The sequence below is a fragment of the Musca vetustissima genome, unplaced genomic scaffold, assembly GCF_032173495.1.
Source record: "Musca vetustissima isolate MV318-11 ecotype Yass unplaced genomic scaffold, APGP_CSIRO_Mvet_v1 utg69995, whole genome shotgun sequence".
In the NCBI taxonomy this organism is placed as follows: Eukaryota; Metazoa; Arthropoda; class Insecta; order Diptera; family Muscidae; genus Musca; species Musca vetustissima.
The window spans coordinates 1-23,491 of record NW_026878081.1 but is presented as its reverse complement, the minus strand read 5'-3'; the positions used below and the strand labels follow the sequence as shown (position 1 = coordinate 23,491).

The 23,491-nt window shown below is 34.5% G+C and overlaps 1 protein-coding gene across 1 annotated transcript; it reads left to right on the top strand.

Annotated features, from left to right (window-relative positions):
* Positions 1-133: 133 nt before the first annotated feature.
* On the top strand, positions 134-23,486 carry LOC133322861 (transient receptor potential channel pyrexia-like; the record flags this gene model as incomplete). The annotated part of the gene is made up of 2 exons (XM_061531815.1): positions 134-255; positions 21,788-23,486. Coding segments are annotated over exons 1-2 (1,815 nt in total), but the record flags the coding sequence as incomplete, so codon positions are not given.
* Between the last annotated feature and the right edge of the window lie 5 nt (positions 23,487-23,491).

Genomic DNA, 23,491 nt, shown 5'->3' with positions numbered 1-23,491 from the left:
ACAGACACCTCGACTTAAATTTCAATTGATTTTGAATGCATCAAAAGAATTCGAGTTACGTTGAGAGAAGGTCGGTCGTTCATTGCAAATATTGCCGATTGTTGTCGTCGTCGTCGCTGTATGCCAAGTGCAATTAGCCATGGAGAATCTTGGTTACAAAGAGGGTTCAGCCAAACCGAGACGTATGACACGCTCCATTAGTGTGGTGACCAAAAGTGATGCTGAACAGCCATTGGCCGGGAATAATACAAATCGGTAAGTATGTATGTACGACAAAGCAAAACAAAACAAAAATCAATAATTTTGAATTTAAAGGAAAATTTCTATAATGAAATATTTTTAAAATTAATATACACAAAAATTGTATTTCATGTTTCAATATTCCAATATATAAAGCATACTTTTAGGATGCATTTGTTAGAATGTCGAATTATGATCAGCTGTTTGTATTTTAATTAATTTTAAACAGTATTTTCTATCTATTCCGTAATTACGAAATTGTTTCCTAAAAGGAATATATATTAGGAAAAACTAAATATATTAGGAAAATCTAAATTCTAGAATTTGTTTTATTAAATAAGGAATAAGTTTAACTTTTAGGAAATAATTTCTTAATTTCTGAGAAGACAGAAAATACTATTTAGAATTACTTAAAAAAAACCTTTAGGATGCATTTGTACGAATATCGATTTATGTTCAGCTGTTTGTATTTTAATTCGTTCTAAATAGTATTTTCTGTCTATTTAGTAATTAAGAAATTATTTCCTAAAAGACAAAAAAATATTAGGAAACAAGTCAAAACCCAGGTTCTAAAATTTGTTTTATTAAATAAGGAATAAGTGCAAGTGCATAAGGAAGGATGCATTTGTACTAATATCGATTTATGAGCAGCTGTTTATATTTTAATTAATTGTAAAATTCTGTCTATTCAGTAATTACGAAATTTGTTCCTAAAAGAAAAATATATTAGGCAAAAAATAATTTTAGAAGTTTAGAATTTTTTTTATTAAATAAAGAATCAGTTCAATAACTTAGAAATATTTTTCTTTGAGAAAAGTCTGTATAAGGCTTTTTTGTCCAATCCTTCATAATTTAGGAATTGTTTTCCTAAAGTGAATATCAGTTTCCAGTAGTTTAGGAATGTTTTAAGTAAGGATCAGTTTTTTTCTAAATGGAAAAATAAGTCTATAGTAGATTATCAATTGTGTTCTTTAATTGAAATTATACTTTTCTTTACAGAAAAATCTGTTCCAAGTATTTTAAGAATTTTGTTCCTAAAAATTTTATGATTTTTTTTTCCTATAATATATATCATTACTTAATAATTTCCGATTTGTTTTCTATTAAAATGAGTCTAGAATGGTATGTGTTAAGTTTCGTGGAAATCGGTTGAAATTTACGTATAGCTCCCATATATATATTTTCATCCGATTTTATGTAAATGGTGCACCAAACTTTAAGTGGCACAAGGTCAGCAGTTAAAGTAGGAAAGGACCTATCGGAGCCCTTCAATACCGAACGAGGATTCAGACAAGGTGACAGTTTGTCGTGTGATCTTTTTAACATCCTACTGGAAAAGGTCATACGAGACGCAAAGGTGAACAGAAATAGCACTCTGTACACGAAACAACACATGTTACTCGCCTACGCCGATAACATTGATATAATGGGTCGAACATTGCGAGCGGTAACAGCCACCTTTGAACAAATTCAAAAGGAGTCTGCCAAAGTGGGTCAGGCAGTAAAAGGCGAGAAGACCAAGCTGATGGTATCAACGCGAAAGACGTCCAGTAGACTCGGACCAACTGTGGAACTTGAGAACTACAGCTTCGAGCTAGTTAAAGACTTTATATACCTTGGTACCGCCATAAAGAAAACAAATGACATCAGTTTTGAAATTCGGAGAAGGATTGTGATGGCCAACAGATGCTACTATGGTCTAAGTAAGCAGTTTAGAAACAAGGCCACCTCCCGCCAGACCAAACTAACACTTTACAAGACGCTGATACTACCCGTGCTATTATATGGATCAGAAGCATGGGTACTTGCGCAAGCAGATGAGGCCGATCTTGGGGTGTTTGAGAGAAAAATTCTCCTGATTTAGATTTAGATAGAGCTCCCATAGATATGTTTATCCGATTTTATGTAAATGGTGCATCAAAGCCTCTAACATTTCTCTCGATTTACACGAAATTTTGCATAGCGTACTAAATTAAGTCCCGAATGGCATGTATTAAGTTTCGTGGAAATCGGTTCAAATTTACATATAGCTCCCATATATATTTTCATCCGATTTTCTGTAAATGGTGCACCAAATCCCCGACATTTCTGCCGATTTACACAAAATTTGGCATAGGATTTTAAATTCAGTCTAGAATGATGTGTGCCAAGTTTCGTTAAAAGCCCCGACATTTCTCTCGATTTACACGAAATTTTGCATAGGATATTAAATTCAGTCTAGAATGATGTGTGCTAAGTTTTGTTGAAATCGAATCAGATTTAGATATAGCTCCCATAGATATTTTCATCCGATTTTATGTAAATGGTGCACCAAACTCCCAATATATATTCGATTGAGACGAAATTTTGCATAGCGTACTAAATTAAGTCCAGAATGGCATGTATTAAGTTTCGCTGAAATCGATTCAGATTTAGATAAAGTTCTCATAGATATTTTTATCCGATTTTATGTAAATGGTGGATAAAAGCCCCTAAATTTCTTTCGATTTACACGAAATTGTACATTGGGTATTATTTTGAGTCTAGAATGATGTGTGCTAAGTTATGTTGAAATCGGTTCAGATTTAGATATAGCTCCCATAGATATTTTCATCCGATTTTCTGTAAATGGTGCACCAAAGCCTCGACATTTCACTCGATTTCCACGAAATTTTGTATAGGGTCTTAAATTCAGTGTAGAATGATGTGTGCCAAGTTTCGTTAAAATCGATTCATATTTTTATATAGCTCCCATAGATATTTTTTACACGAAATTGTACATAGGGTATTATATTGAGTCTAGAATGATGTGTGCTATGTTTTGTTGAAATCGATTCAGATTTAGATATAGCTCCCATATGTATGTTTCAGGACCAACTGAAGGCGTGGATTTATTAAAGAATATTTTAAAGGACCAACCGAAGGCGTGGATTTATTAAAGAATATTTTAAGCCTCTAAATTTCTTTCAATTTACACGAAATTGAACATAGCGTACTAATTTGAGACAAGAATGAAGTGTGCTAAGTTTCGTTGAAATCGATTCAGATCTACCCATATATATTTTTGTCCGATTTGATCCTTCTTTCAAATTTCCTTCTTTCCGTTCATTTTTTACTACGCAAAAAAACTCAGAAATCCCTCTCTCCCTCTCTCTCTTTAGATATATTTTCAAATTGTTATAACAAATAATTAATTATTCCCTTCCCCATATTATTTTTATTTAATTTACACATTTGTCACTGTGAAGAAGATTCCAAAAATCTAAAAAAAAAAACAACAACAACAAATAAAAAATTATATATTTACAATATTATCATTTGTTAAATCATATGATTAGAGTCTGATCAGAAAATTAAGTTACCTGTCAATGGGGGAGTATAGAGGGAGAGAGAGAGAGAGAGAATGAGAGAAAGGGAGATATAAAGAAGCGACCCCATGAATCATTTGTTTTTTTTTTTGGGAATTTGTCAATAAATCAGAAAAAAACAAAGTCCACACAGACTTGTCATTCAAAATAATCCAAGCATTCATAATTGGATGTATATCTACGTTAATAATAAATTTAAACAAACTGATATTTAATAAAAAAAAAATATTAATAAAAAAACAACTCTCTCCGAAATTAAACAAACTGGCTACATCCCAGACGGATATACACAATAACAATATCAAATAATATAGCAATTTATCTATTTTGGATATTTTTGTTTTCAATATTTTTCGTGGAATTAAACCACAAATTAATATATAATAAAACAAATCCAAACCATTTATTATTATAATGAATGAGATAAATGAAGAGTTCTTAGAAATTATCCAGTCCCGAAAAATATTCCAAATCTAATATTTCACATAAACAATATGTGAAATGAAAAAAAATATATAATATTTATATAATTTCTAGAAAATCCACTTAATTTGAATTTATTGTACGGTATTTCAAATTTCGTCTGAATCGGACAAACCTTTATATAGAATCGGACAAAAATATATATGGGAGCTATATCTAAATCTGTACCGGTTTTCACGAAACTAGGTACACATAATTTTATAATCTATTCAGTACGATATGCTCAATTTCGTCTCAATCGTATAAAAAATTAGGAGTTTGGAGGAGTATATTTACATCGAATCGGACAAAAATATATATGGGAGCTATATCTAAATCTAAACCGATTTCAACGAAACTTTGCACACATCATTATAAACACTATTTGATGCGGTATTCCAAATTTCGTCGGAATCGGACAAATCTTGGGAGTTTTGTGGCCATTTTTTTTTCATAAAATCTGATGAAATTATATATGGCAGCTATATTAAAATCTGAACCGATTACAACGAAACTAAGTAATCATCATTCTAGTCTCAATTTTCGTCTCAATCGGCTAAAAATTGGAAGTTTGTTGGACTATTTACATCGAATCGTACGAAATTATATATGGGAGCTATATCTTAATCTGAACCGATTTCAACGAAACTTAACACACATCATTATATACTCAATATGAAACGGCATTCCAAATTTCGTCTTAATCGAAAAACTCTTAGGAAACTCTGACGAAATTATATATGGCAGCTATATCTAAATCTGAACCGATTTCAACGAAACTTAACACATGCCATTCTATACTCAATTCAGTACGCTACGCCAAATTTGATCTCAATCGGTTAAAAATTTGGGAGTTTGGTGCATTATTTACATCAAATCGGCCGAAATTATATATGCGAGCTATATCTAAATCTGAATCGATTTCAACGAAACTTAACACACATCATTATAAACTCAATATGATCCGATATTCCAAATTTCGTCTGAATCGGACAATTCTTGGGAGTTTAGTATTTCTTTTACGTAAAATCGGAAGAAACTATGTATGAAAGCTATATCTAAATCTGAACCGATTTTCACAAAACTTAAGACATGACATTCTATACTCAATTCAGTACGCTATGCAAAATTTCGTACAAATCGAAGGGAATATAGGGGATTTAGTGCACCATTTACCTAAAATCGGACGAAAATATATTGGGGAGTTATATATAAATCTGAACCGATTTTCAGCAATTTCAAAAAAGGGGTTCATCGTTGGGCCATATAAATGAGTTGTACCAATATTCATCCAAATCGAATCATAAATGCGATCTGTACATTGTTTACAAGTTTACAATAACGGAACAAAGGGCCGACGGATGTGCATAAATCGACGGATGTATGATTCAAAAAAAAAATGGGCCTATATATGCCCAAGTTGTTGGTAAAAAGATTTCCTATCCAATAAGAATCAAAAATACCAATTTACAGTCAATTCGATTGAAAACATGTCCAAAATCTCCAAAAATATCGAATATTGGCGGGTAGCGTTACATGGGTGCTACCCTGCAACTTGGTTCAATACTAACAATTTTTATTACGGATATTTGTTATATAATGAGAACCCAAAATGCCAAATTACAGCCTTCTCGGTTGAAAATCGTGTAACAAATCTCCAAAATACCGAATATTGGGTGGTACCTTTATATGGAAGCTACCCTGAATCTTGGTTCGATATTAATAATTTTTAGTATGGCTGAGTGTTATACAATGAGAATGCAAAATACAAAATTATAGCCAATTCGGTTGAGAAACGAATTCAAAATCCCCAAAATACCGAATATTGGGGCGGTATGAGGGCTACCCTGAAACTTGGGTCGATATTAATACTTTTTAGTATGGCTGAGTGTTATACAATGAGAACGCAAAATACCAATTTACAGACAATTTGGTCGGAAAATTTGTCCAAAATCCCCAAAATACCGAATATTGGGGGGTACCGTTGTATGGGGGCTACCCTGAAACTTGGTTCGATATTGGCAGTGAGATTTGACACCCAATGAGAACACAAATTACAGGCAATTCGGATGAAAAAACATGTCCAAAAATGCCCAAAATACCGAAAATTGGAGGGTACCGCTATATGGGGGCTACCCTGAAACTCGGTTCGATATTAATAATTTTTGGGGCTGAGATGTGTTATACAATGAGAACGCAAAATACAAAATTACAGCCAATTCGGTTGAATAAACGTGTCCAAAATCCCCAAAATATCGAATAATGGGTGGTTCCGTTATATGTGGGCTATCCTGAAACTTGCATTAATAGTAATAATCTTTGGTAGGACTATGTGAGAACGTAAAATACAAAATCACAGCCAATTAGGTTGAAAAAAAAATATCTGAAATCCCCAAAATACCGAATACTAGGGGGTTCCGTCATATGGGTGCTATCCTGAAAGAAACTAGGGTCGATATTAATAATTTTGGCAAGGAGATTTGACAGTCAACGAGAACGCAAAATACCAAATTACAGCCTATTCGGTAGAAAAAAAAAACATGTCCAAAATCCCCAAAATATCGAATATCGGGCGGTACCGTAGTATGGGGTCTACCCTGAAACTTGGTTCGATATTAATAATTTTTGGTACGGAGATTTGACACCCAATGAGAATACAAAATACCAATTTACAGCCAATTCGGCTGAAAAACGTCTCCAAACTTCGCAAAATACCGAATATTGGGGGGTACTGTTATATGGGGGCTATCCTGAATCTGGGTTCAATGTTAATCATTTTCGGTACGTAGATTTCACAGCCAATGGGAACGCAAAATACCAAAATACAGCCAATTCTGTTGGAAAATGTCTCCAAAATCCCCAAAATACCGAATACTAGGGGGTCCGATAATATGGGGCTATCCTGAAACTTGCTTCGATATTAATAATTTTTGGTACGGAGATTTGACACCCAATGAGAATACAAAATACCAATTTTCAGCCAATGTCCAAAATTCCCAAAATAATATTGGGGGGTACTGTTATATGGGGGGCTATCCTGAATCTGGGTTCAATGTTAATCATTTTCGGTACGGAGATTTGACAGCCAATGAGAACGCAAAATACCAAAATACAGGCAAATCTGTTGGAAAATGTCTCCAAAATCCCCAAAATACCGAATACTAGGGGGTCCGATAATATGGGACTATCCTGAAACTTGCTTCGATATTAATAACTTTTGGTAGGGATATGTTTTATACAATGAGAACGCAAAATATCAAATTACAGCCTAATCGAAAAAAACGTGGCCAAAATCCCCAAAAATATGTAATACTGGGGGTTTTCCGTTATATTGGTGGGGCTACACCAAAACGTGGACCGAAATATCCCATTTGCAATACCAAACATCCTAAGAGTACTAGAATTGTTGTTGCAAAATTCAAAAATAGTTGTATCATAAATATTGCAATCTCTATCGTGTTTCTCAATGTTTATTCTCAACATTTGGTCCTTCGAGCCTATTAATAGAACTAAATTAATCGAAATAACATAAAAAGGTTTGAAATTTGCCATTGCTTTCGAAGTATGTTATTCGAGGTTCGAAAAAAAATTGTATACATTTTGAAGCTACAGTAGATATCGGATATAAACACATCTCATATAAGAAAAAATCGCATATAAGAAAGATTATCAAAAACACCGAGCTTATACTTTCTTATACACGATAATTCCATATAAGAAAACCAGTAAGGAAAGTAGTAAAGTCGGACGGGGCCGACTCTAGGATACCCTTCACCACTATGGGTACATTAAACAGGACTATTAACATGAAATTGGATGAAATAAAATATGTGATATTTATCTAAATGTGAATCTACCTAGATTTGTCCATAAAGTGTGTAAATCGACTTCAAACAAATATAAATAGGTCATCCGGTTGACTATGTCTGTACTTCTAGAAAACGCAACTACGTAATTCTATGCTCAATTTTGTACGTTGTGCAAAATTTGATGTCAATCTGACTAACATGAGGAGTATGATGCCCAATTTGCTTGATATCGGGCGAAAAAATATATGTAAGCTATATCCACATATTAAGCGATTTCAAACAAACTTGTCACAGGTTAGGTTATACTAACTTTAGAACGTTTTGTTCCTATTGGTTCCTTGCTGCGTCAATTACATAAAATCAATCTATAATAAAATGGAGCTATATCTAAATCTGGACCGATTTTCACGAAACAAGGCAGACATCACTCTAGGCTCAATTCAGTACGTTATGCCAAATTTCGTGCAAATCGAAAGATATATAGCGACTTTGGTGAACCATTTGCATGAAATCGGACGAAACTATATGTGGGAGCTATATAGAAATATGAACCGACTTTATCGAAACTTGGCAGACATCACTCTAGGCTCAATTCAGTACGTTGTGCAAAATTTCGGGCAAATCGAAAGATATATATGGATGTTGGTGCACAATTTACATGAAATCGGAAGAAACTATATATGGGAGCTATATCTAAATCTGGACTGATTTTCACGAAACTTGGCAGACATAACTCTAGGCTCAATTCAGTACGTTATGCCAAATTTCGTGCAAATCGAAAGATATATATGGATTTTGGTCACAATTTACATGAAATCGGACGAAACTATATATGGTAGCTATATCTAAATCTTGACCGATTTTCACGGAGCTTGGCAGACATCATTCTAGACCTAAATGATTAGGCTGTACCAAATTTCGTGCTAATCGAAAGATATATAGGGACTTTGGGGCCCCATTTACATTAAATCGGACGAAACTATATATGTGAGCTATATCTAAATCGGGACCGATTTTCATGAAACTTGGCAGACATCATTCTAGGCCCAATTAAGTACGTTATGCCAAATTTCGTGCAAATCGAAGGATATATAGGGACTTTGGGGCACCATTTACATGAAATCGGACGAAACTATATATGGGAGCTATATCTAAATCTGGACCGATTTTCTTGAAACTGGGCAGACACCATTCTAGACTCAATTCAGTACGTTATGCCAAATTTCGTGCAAATCGAAAGATATATAGAGACTTTGGGGCACCATTTACATGAAATCGGACGAAACTATATATGGGAGCTATATCTAAATCTGGACCGATTTCCACGAAACTTGGCAGACATCACTCTAGGCTTAATTCAGTACTTTATGCCAAATTTCGTGCAAATCAAAAGATATATAGGGACTTTGGGGCACCATTTACATGAAATCGGACGAAACTATATATGGGAGCTATATCTAAATCTGGACCGATTTTCACGAAACTTGGCAGACATCATTCTAGACCTAAATGATTAGGCTGTACTAAATTTCGTGCAAATCGAAAGTTATATAGGGACTGTTTACATTAAATCGGTTAAATATATATATGGGAGCTATATCTAAATCTGAACCGATTTTTCCCAATTTCAATAGGGTTCGTCCTTGGGCCAAATAAGTGACCTATGCCAAATTTCATCCAATTCGGATCATAAATGCGACCTGTACTTTGTTTACAATTTAACATGGACAGACGGACGGACGGACGGACGGACAGACGGACATGCGTAAATCGACTCAGAAAGTGATTCTATGCATATTCTCAAAAGGAACCATGGGTATATCTCGATTATTTTTGCCTGTTACAAATATATGCACAAAGACATAATACCCTGTACCACAGTGTGGTGAAGGGTATAAAAACGCATATAAGAAAGAAATCTCCGGCTTTTTTGAGTTTCTTATACCCGATATCTACTGTAGTCGATATTTGTTTGCCAGATATCCTCAGGATAGGCAAGGCAAGTCAGCTGGACTCTTTACAATGAGAGAGAGAGAGAGAGAGAGAGAGGGAGAGATGTATGCCATCATCACCCCATTCTGCAGCAGCTTCAGAATGACCGTTGACTTTTTGGTCTCAAGTTTATGTAGTTAATTTTTTTTGGAACTGCCATTCAAATATCGACGGAGAAATTTTTGCTTTTATCTCTAGACGATTTTGGACCTCAGGATAGGCAAGGCAAGTCAGCTGGACTCTTTACAAAGAGAGATAGAGAGAGAGAGAGGGAGGGAGGGGGAGAGATGTATGCCATCATCACCCCCATCCGCAGCAGCTGAAGAATAAATTTTTACTTTTTGGCCTCAAGTTTATGTAGTTTTTTTTTTTTTTTTGGGATCTGCCATTCAAATATCGATTTGGAGAAATTTGTGCTTTTATCTCTAGACAATTTTGGACCTATATGACAATTTTTTTTTTTGGAGGTGTTAATTTTTATTGATGATTTATTTTTGGCACAAGATAAATTATTATCTAGGGGCATATGTACGCATAAACATACATACATACACATGTGTCTCATTTAAGCCAGATTTTTGTGCCAGCTTGTCTGTCGATCTCTGTGTGTGTGTGTTTTGGGCCAAAAAAAAAAAAACACTTGGTTCGCCCGTTACTTGTCAACTGAAATACGTGTTTGGTGGCTGACTGGTTGTTTGTCTGGCTCTCAGATTTGTTTAACCATCAAACGCGATCGATCGATCGATCGACCGACAGTTGGCGTGGCTGGCTGGCTGGTTGGTTGAGTTTTTGGTGTTGATTCTTGGGGTTTAGATTTTTGTGAGGTTTACTTGTTGTTGTTACTAAATTTGCAAAAAAAAAAATTACTGATCCAATCTCAGCTGAGAGAATTGAGCACACCGGCTGAGTAAGGCTACCCACCACCACTCGATCGTTAAAAAATTAAAACAAAATTTTACCAGAATTCAAAATCAGTTGATTTGAAACTAACAAATGAAACGGTCGTTGGAAAATGTCTAGAAAACGGAAATACGCGAAACGGGTCATCACATGACGGAACAAGAAAAAAAAAAAATAAATAAATAAAATGCGCCAACGCAGAATCAGAATTTTTTGGTGACGATGAATTAATGAAAAAAAAAGAAAATATATTTCAAATTTAAATAAAAATTCTAAAAATATATATATACAAAATAAATTCAAGAAAAAATAACTACGCTAAAAATTCATTCTGTGAGAATTTATTCCCAAAAAATAATTTGAATTGAAATTTGAAAATTTTGAAAACAAATAAACAAAGCAAAACCAAAACCAAAAAAAAAAACAAAAAAAGTAAAGTTGTGTGTTGTTGTTATTGTAATTTCAGTGTGTATTATTTTTTTTGTTTTTGTTAATTTAATACTGAAATGAAATTAGAACATACTTTATCGCATTGGGAGCATCCATGGATATGGCTTGAATCAATGTATAGTGTTCAATTATTTATTTTGTTTTTTATTATCAAGTTTTTTTTTTATTTTCAAATTTAAATTGAGCCTTTCACCTGCAACCAACCACCAATTCACTCAGTAGTGTAGATTTTTGTGTAGTGTTATAACAACAAAAATTAAATTAACAAAAAAATAAATTCAATTCCTCGACTAAATTTAGAATTGGGCATAAATTTTGTCATTTCCTCTACTCTACTATTTTTATTCAAAAAAAAAAAAAAAAAAAAACTTAAACATCTCTACTTGACCGTCAATCTATAATGTTACTATATATTGTTGTTGTAATTTGATTGAATACAAAAATTTGGCAAATTTTTAAATTTTTTATGGTGTGTGAATATTAATCAAATCTATCAAATCATAAAACTTGATTTGAAATTCAAATTAATATTTGAAATTCAAATATTAATCAAATCTATCAAATCACAAAATTTGATTTGAAATTTAAATAAAAAAAAAATTACAATAAAATATGGCGAAAGTGAAAATGTTCCATGGTTAAATTACCATTTCATAAAAATAAAATTCCATACAAAAATAGCAATAAAATTAAATAAAAAAAAATATTAAAATTTAACAACAAAATAAAAATCAAAAAAAAAAATTGAAAATATATTAAAAAAAAAAATAAATTATACAAATATATTACATTAAAAATAAATAGATTCTAAATATATTTTAGAAAAAAAATTTAAATAAAACCAGTGAGCGGAGCAGTATAGTCGGACGGGGCCGACAATACAATACCCTACACAACTACCATGGAACTCTAAGTTTCTTCGCATGTTTATTCCAAGCCTGGGCAATATTTCGTGATATTTGCCACCTAGAGCCCGTTTGGAGTTCAACAGAACGTCTTCCTTACACTGACATATTTTTCCGAATATTACTAATATTCAGTACAGCCTTTCTAATTAATTGTCCAGATTCCCTTCATCGTGGGTTTGTTTTGTGATGTTCGGCCTATTATTGGCATCGACTCGAAAAAGAAAACACAAAAAATTAAATATTCGGTCCACTTCATTCCATAATTATAATCTGCTCATTACCAAAAGTTATAGGCATTATCCTTGATCATAACTGGATCCTCATAAAAAGTTTCAAAGCGATCCACGCTATATTTCCGCACTCTAGATTGGTAATGGGTTACTAAAAAATATCTGAGTACGTATAAATATTTTGAAGTGTAACTCCCACATCCGAGTACATACGACCATATAATTGGTATCAATTTAATGGACAAGCACTCCTCTTGGATATACTATCAACTTCTATGTGTTTCAGGAGTAAATATATTCCCTATGGAATACACATTTTGTCATTTTTCACACAAAAGTCAGGGTCCATTTGACCCGCTAAATATTGACCGATCTTTATCAAAACAGGCATGCTTATTCTCTGGCCCGATCCACTTCTCCATGCAAAAATTTGCAGTGTTTGGACCATAATTGCGACCGACAAAAATTAAGTATTTGGTCCATTTCATCCTCTAAATTTTAACTGATCTTTGCCAATAGGGGTCTTCATTGGCAGGACCCATCCTACATGCAAAATTTCGTGAAGATTGGTCCATAACTATGGCCTGTATCGTGTTTACAAATTATAATGGACGGACGAACGGACGGACACACATGTCTAGATCGACTCAGCTAGTCGAGATATGACTATCGGTATACTTAAAGGTGGGTCTAGGATCAATATTTCGCGGCGTTACAAACTCTTGGGGCTACACAAAGCTGTAATACCCTGACAACATAGTTGTGTAGGGTATAAAAAATACTTCCAATTAAAAAAAATAAAATTAAAAAATATAATATTCTAAATACTACAAATAAATAAAAAAATATTAACAATAATTGTATAGTATATAACAAGTAAAAAAGTGTCAGTCGGTGTTGCCGACAGATATATACCCTCACCCTATGGTTTGCGAAGGATGTTGATCATTTGTGTGTTAGATACCAGAAGAATTGGACCAATGTGTCCTTCTTGTGAAAAGCATGTTTCAAATCGGACGTTCCATTTGCCTGATATTCAATTTGTAAATATTGAAAAATTTGGGGAAGGTACCAGAAGGAGTGGACCAATGGGTCCCATCTTCCTACTCGATCTAGGCTTGGTAAAGGTGATAGGTTGTACAAAGTTTCGTTAAAATCGGATAGTCCGTTTGCATTTTACTATAAAATAAATTGTTAAGCACAATTTGGACCATTTTGTGGGTGAGTTACCAGAAAGAGTGGACCAATAGGTTCCATCTTCAAACTTGATTTAGGCTTGGTAAAGGTAATAGGCTGTACAAAATGTGGTTCAAATCGAACATTCCATTCGCCTGATATTGGATTTATATATATATTGAAATTTTCAAACCGTTTGTGAGGGAGGGACCAGAAGCAGTGGACCGATATTCGCCATCTTCGAACTTAAACTAAGTTTGGAAGAAATATTAAGATGCCCAAAGTTTGGATGAAATCGATTATTCCTTTCGAGAGTTATCGTGCGCACCAGCCAGACAGACGGACATGGCTAAATCAACTGCAAATTTTCTGAAACGGATTTGGTCCAATGAAACGTGGGTTTAAAACCAATATTTCGATGCGGCACATTTCCACCGTATCAAAGTGTATATATCCTGATTGGCCATAAGGCTGAGGGTATAAAAATAATATTAAGATAACACAAATAATTAACCAGTAAGGAATGAAGTAAAGTCGGACTGGGCCAACTATATGATACCCTTCACTACTTTGGGTATGTTGCGCATATGTATCCTTACATTTGCATGTCAATGTTCCCTCGAAGCAAACATACGCATGTCTTTCTACAAACTATATTAAATTTAATTTCATTCGGGCAAATTTGATAGATTGTTCAAAATGTCGTGTTAATCGGACAAAAATTAGGAGCGCCATTTATGTAAAATCGGACGAATATATATGAATATGTGAGAGCCACATAGAAGTCTGAAACGATCCTAAACTTACCACACATCATTCTAAACATAATTCAGTACGTTATGACAAATTTCGTGCAAATCGAAATATATATATCGGGACTTTGGTGTACCATTTACCTTGAATAGGACGAAAGTATATATGGGAGCTATACCGAAATCTGAACCGATTTTCATGAAATTTAACATACATCATTCTAGACCTTATTCATTACGCTGTGCTAAATTTCGTGCAAATCGAAAGATATATAGGGACTTTGGTGGACCATTTACCTTTAAATCGGGCGAAACTATATATGGGAGCTATATCTAAATCTGGACCGATTTTCACGGCAGACATCATTCCAATCTCAATTCAGTACACTATGCCAAATTTCGTGCAAATCGAAAGATTTATAGGGACTTTGGTGCACCTTTTACATTAAATCGGACGAAAATATATATGGGAGCTATGTCTAAATCTGAACCGATTTTCACGAAACTTGGCAGACATCACTCTAGGCTCAATTCAGTACGTTATGCCAAATTTCGTGCAAATCGAATTATTTTCAGAGGCTTTGGTGCAAACCTAAAATGTAAATCTGAACCGATTTTCATGAAATTTAACATACATCATTCTAGACCTTATTCATTACGGTGTGCTAAATTTCGAGCATCTCGAAAGATATATAGGGACTTTGGTACACCATTTACCTTTAAATCGGGCGAAACTATATATATGTGAGCTATATCTAAATCTGAACCAATTTTCAGGAAAATTGGCAGACATCACTCTAGGCTCTATTCAGTACGCTATGGCAAATTTCGTGCAAATCGAAAGATATATAGGGTCTTTGCTGCACCATTTATATTAAATCGGACGAAAATATATATGGGAGCTATATCTAAATCTGAACCGATTTTCATGAAACTTGGCGGACATCATTCTAGGCTCAAATCGAAAGATATATAGGGACTTTGTTGCATCATTCGACGAAAATATATATGGGAGCTATATCTAAATCTGAAACGATTTTTCCCAATTTTAATAGGGTTCGTCCTTGGGCCAAATAAATGAGCTGTGCCAAATTTCATTCAATTCGAATTATAAATGCGACCTGTACTTTGTTTACAATTTAACACCAACAGACGGACATGCATAAATCGACTCAGATAGTGATTCTAAGCATATTCTCAAATGGAACTATGGGTCTATCTCGCTTCCTTTTGCCTGTTACAAACATATGCACAAAGACATAATAACCTGTGTACCACATTGTGGTAAAAGGTATAAAAATGAAATATTATTTGCAAAAAATAAAAATCGTCCCACTTTTTATAATAGCTCCCATATAACGGTAGTCCCCATTATTCGGAGTTTGGGTAAATTTTTCAAAGAATCCGAAATATAAAAAAAAAAATACAGCCAATTATTTTTTTTATATTTCGGATTCTTTCGAATAATTGGATGTTTTGGATTCTCAATTGATAGCTAATCTCCTTACAAAAAATTATCGATATCGAACCACTTTTGTGGATAGAAACAAACACTATTTCAATTTTATTTATATTTTAATAAAAAATCAAAAAAAAAAAAAAACTAAATAATGCCACATCTGTCAGATGAATTTCAAACTACACAGAAACACTCCTCATGCCCCGTAGAGGCTGCTTCACAATTTGGTAAAAAACGGTGCAGGAGTTTTTAAGATTAGCGATCACGAACATACACGTAATTTTTATAGAGATATAGAGAAGAGATAGAGATACAAATTTGAATACATTTGATAATTTATAATTTCTATTCGAATAATTTGTAATTAATATATTGGAACAATTCAAATAAAAAAAATATTGATTTTTTTTTGATATTTGCAGTAAAAAAATATTAATGTAAATCATTTACATTTAATAAATTCAATTTCAAAATTAATTTCAATAATTAATAAATTATTTTTTAACTATTAATTAATATTTTTTGTTGCCCTATATATATGTTGTTTTATTCAGAAAATAAATTGTAAAAAGGTTTAAATTGCAATCATAAGATAACACCACCATCATCCTCATCGCTCAAAAACAATTCCAAGAAATATATAATAAAGATTTTAATTTACGATCTATCGAAAAACCAGTTCTAATGGGATTTTCTAATAATTTGTGTGTTAATTCTATCCTAAGAATATAAAAATAAGATTTAAAATAATTGAATTGCTAAATTAGTGAAGGCATAAAACAATATTGACACACAACATAAAAATAAATTTTGGATAAGGGGGTTAAAAATTTAAAAAACAAACAAATATTAAATAGATTTAAAAAATTTCCAAAATTGTATTTGATAAAAAATATAAATATTTTTTAGAATGCAAATAAATTTTAGAAGACATATACATTTTTATACCCTACACAACTATGTTGTCAGGGTATTATAGCTTTGTGCAGCCCCAAGAGTTTGTAACGCCGCGAAATATTGGTCCTAGACCCACCTTTAAGTATACCGATCATATCTCGACTAGCTGAGTCGATCTAGACATGTGTGTCCGTCCGTCCGTCTGTCCATTATAATTTGTAAACACGATACAGGCCACAGTTATGGACCAATCTTCACGAAATTTTGCATGTAGGATGGGTTCTGGCCAATGAAGACCCCTATTGTTTTTGGGAAAGATCGGTTAATATTTAGGGGATGAAATGGACCAAATACTAAATTTTTGTCGGTTTTTCTGGTCGCTCCAGAGGCCGCAATTATGGCGCAAACATCATGAAATTTTACATGGAGAAGGGGATCGGGCCAAAGAATAAGCATGCCTGTTTTGATAAGGATCGGTCAATATTTAGCGGGTCAAATGGACCCCGACTTTTGTGTGAAAAATTACAAATTTTGTATTCTATTACCTATATATTTACCCCTGAAGGACATAGACCCGAGAAGTTGATTGTATATTCAAGAGGAGTGGTTGACCTTTAAATTGATACCAATTATATGGTCGTACGTACTCAGATGTGGGAGTTACACTTAAATATTTACAGGTGCTTACGTACTGAGATATTATTTAGTAACCCATTACCACACTAGAGGGCGGAAATATGGCGCTGGTCGCTCTGAATTTTTCCAGTTGTGGTCAAGGACAACACCTAGTATTTTCGGCGATGATCAGATAATAATTTTGGGATGTAGTGGACTGAAGACTTATTTTTTGTGTTTTTTTCGAGTCGATCTATAGGCCATAATTATAAGCCGAGCATCACAACACAACCCACGGTAAAGGGAATCTGGACAAGTAATTAGGAGGGATGTATTGAATATTATTAATATTCAGTGTAAGGTGGAGGTGCTGTTGACCTCTAATCGGGCAAGAGGGTGCAAATATCACGAAATATTGCCCAGGCTCAAAATAAACATCCGCAGAAAGTTAGAGTTCCGTGGAAGTTGTGTAGGGTATCATATGGTCGGCCCCGTCCGACTATACTGCTCCGCTCACTGGTTTTGTAATTTTTTTGGAACAATTTCTAAAAAATTTTTGTTATACCCCACTTTAATGTTCACAATTTTAATACAACTACCACTTCTTAGATTCTTGTTTTTTGTTGTTGTTGTTATTATTATTTATTTCAACTAAAACTTGATGCCATTTAAATTTTTCTTGTTATTACCACCATCACACACTTTACAAGATTAAGAACTTGGATTTGGTTACAAGGTCATGTAATAAATTTTATTATTTATGTACATATATGTGTATTTATGTACATATGTGTATTTAGGTTCATATGTATGCGTATGAATGAATATACACATTGATGTGGGGGTATCTGGTAAAAAAGTGCGATTTAAACACGTTCGATAAAACAAAAATAAAAACGAGAGACAATATTTAATATTTTTTGCAACCAGAAATTTCGATGTAAATTTAAAAAAAGTAAATGTATATTAGGGTGGACATAGATACAATTCAGTAAAAAACGTATAATTTTTGTTGGGGAGATTTTCCAACCCAATGAGAATCAAAAATATCAAATTACAATCAATTCGATAGAAAAACTTACTCAAACTCCCCAAAATATCAGAATCTGGGACCTACTGTTATCTGAGGGCTACCCTTAATAGTGGACCAATATTGATAATTTTTGGTAGGGAGATTTTTCACGCCATAAGAACCCAATATACCAAATTACAATCAATTTGGATGAAAAAGTGCTGAAAATCCTCAAAATATCGAAATTTCGGAGGTACCTTCTTTATATGGGGGCTACCCTAAAAAGTGGACCAATATTGATAATTTTTGGTGGGAAGATTTGCTGTCCAATAAGAACCCAAAATACCAAATTACAAACAATTCTCTTGAAAAATGTATCCAAACTCCCCCAAAATATCGAAATCTGGGACCTAACGTTATATGAGGGCTAACCTAAATAGTGGACCAATATTGATAATTTTTGGTAGGGAGATTTTTCAAGCAATGAGAACCCAATATACCAAATTACAATCAATTTTTGTTGAAAAAGTTGCTGAAAATCCTCAAAATATCGAGGAGCGTTAATTATATGGGGGCTATCCTAAAAAGTGGACCAATATTAATAATTTTTGGTGGGTTGATTTTACATCCAATGAGAACCCAAAATACCAAATTACAAACAATTCTCTTAAAAAATGTATCCAAACTCCTAAAAATATCAATATTTCGGAGGTACCTTTATATGAGAGCTACCCTAAAAAGTGGACAAATATTGATAATTTTTGTTGGGGATATTCTCTACACAGTGAGAACCCAGAATTTCAAATTACAGCCAATTCGGTTGAAAAATGTGCCCAAACTCCTAAAAATATCAATATTTCGGAGGTACCTTTATATGAGAGCTACCCTAAAAAGTGGACAAATATTGATAATTTTTGTTGGGGATATTCTCTACACAGTGAGAACCCAGAATTTCAAATTACAGCCAATTCGGTTGAAAAATGTGCCCAAACTCCTAAAAATATCGAAATTTCGGGGGTACCTTTATATGAGAGCTACCCTAAAAAGTGGACAAATATTGATAATTTTTGTTGGGGATATTCTCTACACAGTGAGAACCCAGAATTTCAAATTACAGCCAATTCGGTTGAAAAATGTGCTCAAACTCCCACAATATCGAAGTTTCGGAGGCACCATTATATGGGGGCTAACCTAAAAGGTGGATCAATGTTGATGATTTTTAGTGGGGATATTATCCACCCAATGAGAACCCAAAATACCAAATTACACTCACTTCGGTTGAAAATTTTGCCCAATACCGAAAAATATCGAAATTTGGGAGGTTCGATTATATGGGGGCTACCATAAAAAGTGGATCAATGTTTATAATTTTTGGTGGGGATATTCTCTACCCAGTAAGAACCCAGAATATCAAATTACAGCCAATTCGCTTCAAAAATGTGCCCAACCCCCAAAAATATCGAAATTTAGGAGGTTCGCTTATGTGGGAGCTACCCTAAAAAGTGGATCAATGTTTTTAATTTTTGGTGGGGATATTCTCTACCCAATGAGAACCTAAAATAACAAATTACAGCTAATTCGCTTGAAAAATGTACCCAAACTCCTCAAAATATCGAAATTTTGGAGGTCCACTAAAAAGTGGACCCATATTGACAATATTTCGTGGAGAGATTTCCTTTCTAATGAAAACCCAAAATAGCAAATTACAGTAAATTCGGTTGAAAAATGTGATTAAAATCTTTAAAATACCCATTATTTGGGGGTACCGGAGCTATACCAAAAGCTTGACCGATAAATCTCATTTTCATTATCAAGCATGCTAGGAGTAATAGCAATATGTGTGCAAAATTTCAGCTGGAATATTGAGAGCTCTATCGTGGTAAATGAAATAAATAAAAAAAAACGGAATTCAGATTTTCTCGTAGACGCCCAGAAGGCCAAGGAAGGCAAGATGATATTCTGTCATATTAGACCAGTATGTCTTCTTGTGGAGTTTCTTTTCATTAGAAGACCAGATGGTTTGCTCAAGGAAGAAAAGAAGGTCTTTTCTTAGAAGGTTAGAGAGTCTACTCTTAGAAGATTGGAATATCTTCTAATGGAATACCAGCAGGTCTTTTCATAGACGCCCAAAGGTTCTCCTCTTAGAAGACCAGAAGTTCATCTCATGACCAGATCGTCTTCTCTTAGAATACCAAAAGGGTTGTTTTTAGAATACCAGAAGGTCTTTTCGTAGCAGGACAGAAGGTCTTCTCTTAGAAGATTAGAAGGTCTTCTCTTAGAAGATTAGAAGGTATTTTTCTCTTAGAAGACCAGAAGGTCTTCTCATAGCAGACCAAAAGTTCTTCTCCTAAAAGACTAGCATGTCTTAGAAGATTAGAAGTTTTTCTCATAGAAGATCAGATGGTCTTCTCAGAGAAGACACCAAAGTCTTCTGATTGAATATCAGTAGGTCTTCTTATAGAAAAAAGGTCTTCTTAACCTAAAAACCAGTCCATTAGGTCTTCTCATGGAAGTCTACAATATATATTTGTATGGTCTTTCTATAGAAGACCAAAAACCATAGACCATAGAAAACCAAAAATCTGGGTATAGAGTACTCTTACAAAATCAGGAAGTTATTCTTATACTATTATTAAAAGGGCATCCTTATAGAAGTTCAAAAATCCATCTTTTCGAAGGACCCGAAAGACTTTTTTTAACAGACTAGAACTTCTTCATAGGGATGTCAAAATGTCTTCTCATAGGATAGCAAATGGGGCTCTTCCAGATATGTTTTCTCTAGCATGTCGGCAAGTTTTATTATAGAGGTATTCCCATAGAAGTCCCGAAGTTCTACCTCTTATGGAAATCTATAAAAGAAAATTGGAAATGTATTATATACGACGTTCGATATTCGGATTTAATTTTTGTTATATTTCTTACGATTTATGTCCTTAACCGACTTGGCCCACAACAGCTACGGAATCAACAATAATGATAATTCCACCATATAGTCCTCGGAAATTGTGTTCATCGCAGTCCATATTGGGTGATATGTTGCGTAGCAATCCCTTTTGTCTTAGAAATGCAATGCGATGTGCTGATGATATAGGTCGAAACCTATATGGCACAACAGGGTACTTTTCCATTTCGACATTTTTTTTTTTCTTAAGAGGTAACGATATCTCAGATCTTAGGAGAATTCGATATCACAGATTTTCTTATGATACTGAGTAGCGGGACTGCCAAGAGAAGAATATATTCTATAAACCTATAAATATTTTCTTGAAGTCCACAATATATTTTAATAAAAACCCTTAGAAGATATTTTCAAAAAAGATCGGAAGGTCTTCATTTCGATACACTTTTTTTTACAAATCTAAATGTTAACTAACTTATACTACACCCTTTTTAATACCTTTTCTAACACACTAACCTCCAGCTTTATTTTAAATAATTTTTAAAAATATAAACCTTAAACCTAACCTCAATTTATTTTTTCAACCCCTCCCCTCTTTTTTTGTTTTTTTTTTCCTTTTTCATGTCCGTGCCCGTGCAGCTTAAAATCCATACCGCCCAATCTAATGGTCAGATGGCGTAACAATACCGATGCTATGATCGAAGCCCAATATCCAACACCCGGAGAATTTGAATATATGGAATGTGGACCATCGCCACCGGCTGAAAGTGCACCCAGTATGTATGATAGTTTCGAAGAACCCACCAGTGAGCTGAGCGTACAAATATGCAATGATACGCTGCGCATTAGCCTCATCGATCAAATGAAAAATGCCGCCGGGCGTATACGCTACTTCGAAGACATCGAACAGGGAAATGTCATTGGGGATAATACAAAGACCCATTTCGAATCTGCCTCACAAATTGAAAAGAATTTATGTTACTTGTGGTCGGCCTTCTTGAAGAGATGGGATCTGTTGCAAAGTCTGCTCGATATTGGGGCGGAATTGAATTTTTGTGATCAAAATGGTATATCGGCATTGCATTTGGGTGCCTTTAGCGGCTGCCTGTCAACATTGAATTTCTTGGTCCAAAAGGGCATGAATGTTAATTTCCAACCGAAATGTTATACCCCGCTGCATTGTGCGGCCTTTGGTAATAGCACCGAGGCAGCGAAATATTTAATCAATAATGGTGCCCAAATATCCATCGATACGACGAAGCCCAATTGCGAGGAAAGTTTGCTGCATTGTGCGGTGCGGGCCAATGCCCTGGAATGCCTGCAGTTGTTTATCAACGAAGGTGCCGATGTGAACAGCCTGAAACCGAATGGTACAAATGCCATACATTTGGCAGCGGATTTGGGTAATGCCCAATGTTTGGAGATATTATTGAGAGCCCCGGGTGCGGATCCCAATGTACGGATTTGTATTCGCGAAAAAGAGTCGACAGCTTTGCATTTGGCCGCTGATGAGGGTAATGTGGAGTGTGTGGATCTGCTGCTGGCCAAGGGGGCCGATGCCAAATTGAAAAATCATCGTGGTTTCACGGCCTTACATTTGGCTGCCCGTACCTCCAGTTTGGAATGTGTTGAGTCTCTGCTGAGAAATGGTAATGCTGATCCGAATGCGGAAGATTTTGATCATCGCACTCCGTTACATGCCGCCATTGGTAAATCGGAAAATGCTTTTGATATTATGGAACTGCTGATACAGTGGGGTGCCAATGTCAATCACAAGGACATCTATGGCTTTACCGCACTGCATTTGGCTGCCCTTGATGGCCTGGCTCCCTGTGTGGAAATGTTGATATATCACGGAGCAGATGTTACCACAAAATCGAAAAAGGGTACCAGTGCCCTGAATGTTATCACACGTAAAACCCCAGCCTCTGTGGCCATGATTCGCCAGAAATTGGATGCTGCCATAACTCTGCATCATTCCCAAGACCCCGTCAATCGTGAAGTGGAATTGGAACTGGATTTCCGCCAACTGCTGCAACATTGCCATCCTCGCGAAATTAGCTATTTGAACACCTTCGTCGACGAGGGCCAAAAGGAGATTTTGGAACATCCGCTGTGCTCCTCGTTCCTCTACATAAAATGGGGTAAAATTAGAAAATATTATATAGGACGTTTGATATTCTGTTTTATTTTCGTGATATTCCTTACGATCTATGTCCTCACTGCCCTGGCCCACAACTGCTACAATGTCAGCAACAATGATAACTCGACCATACAGGCCCAGGAGCTGTGCCAGTCGCAATCCATCCTGGGCGATATGTTGCGTAGTAATCCCTTTGTCAT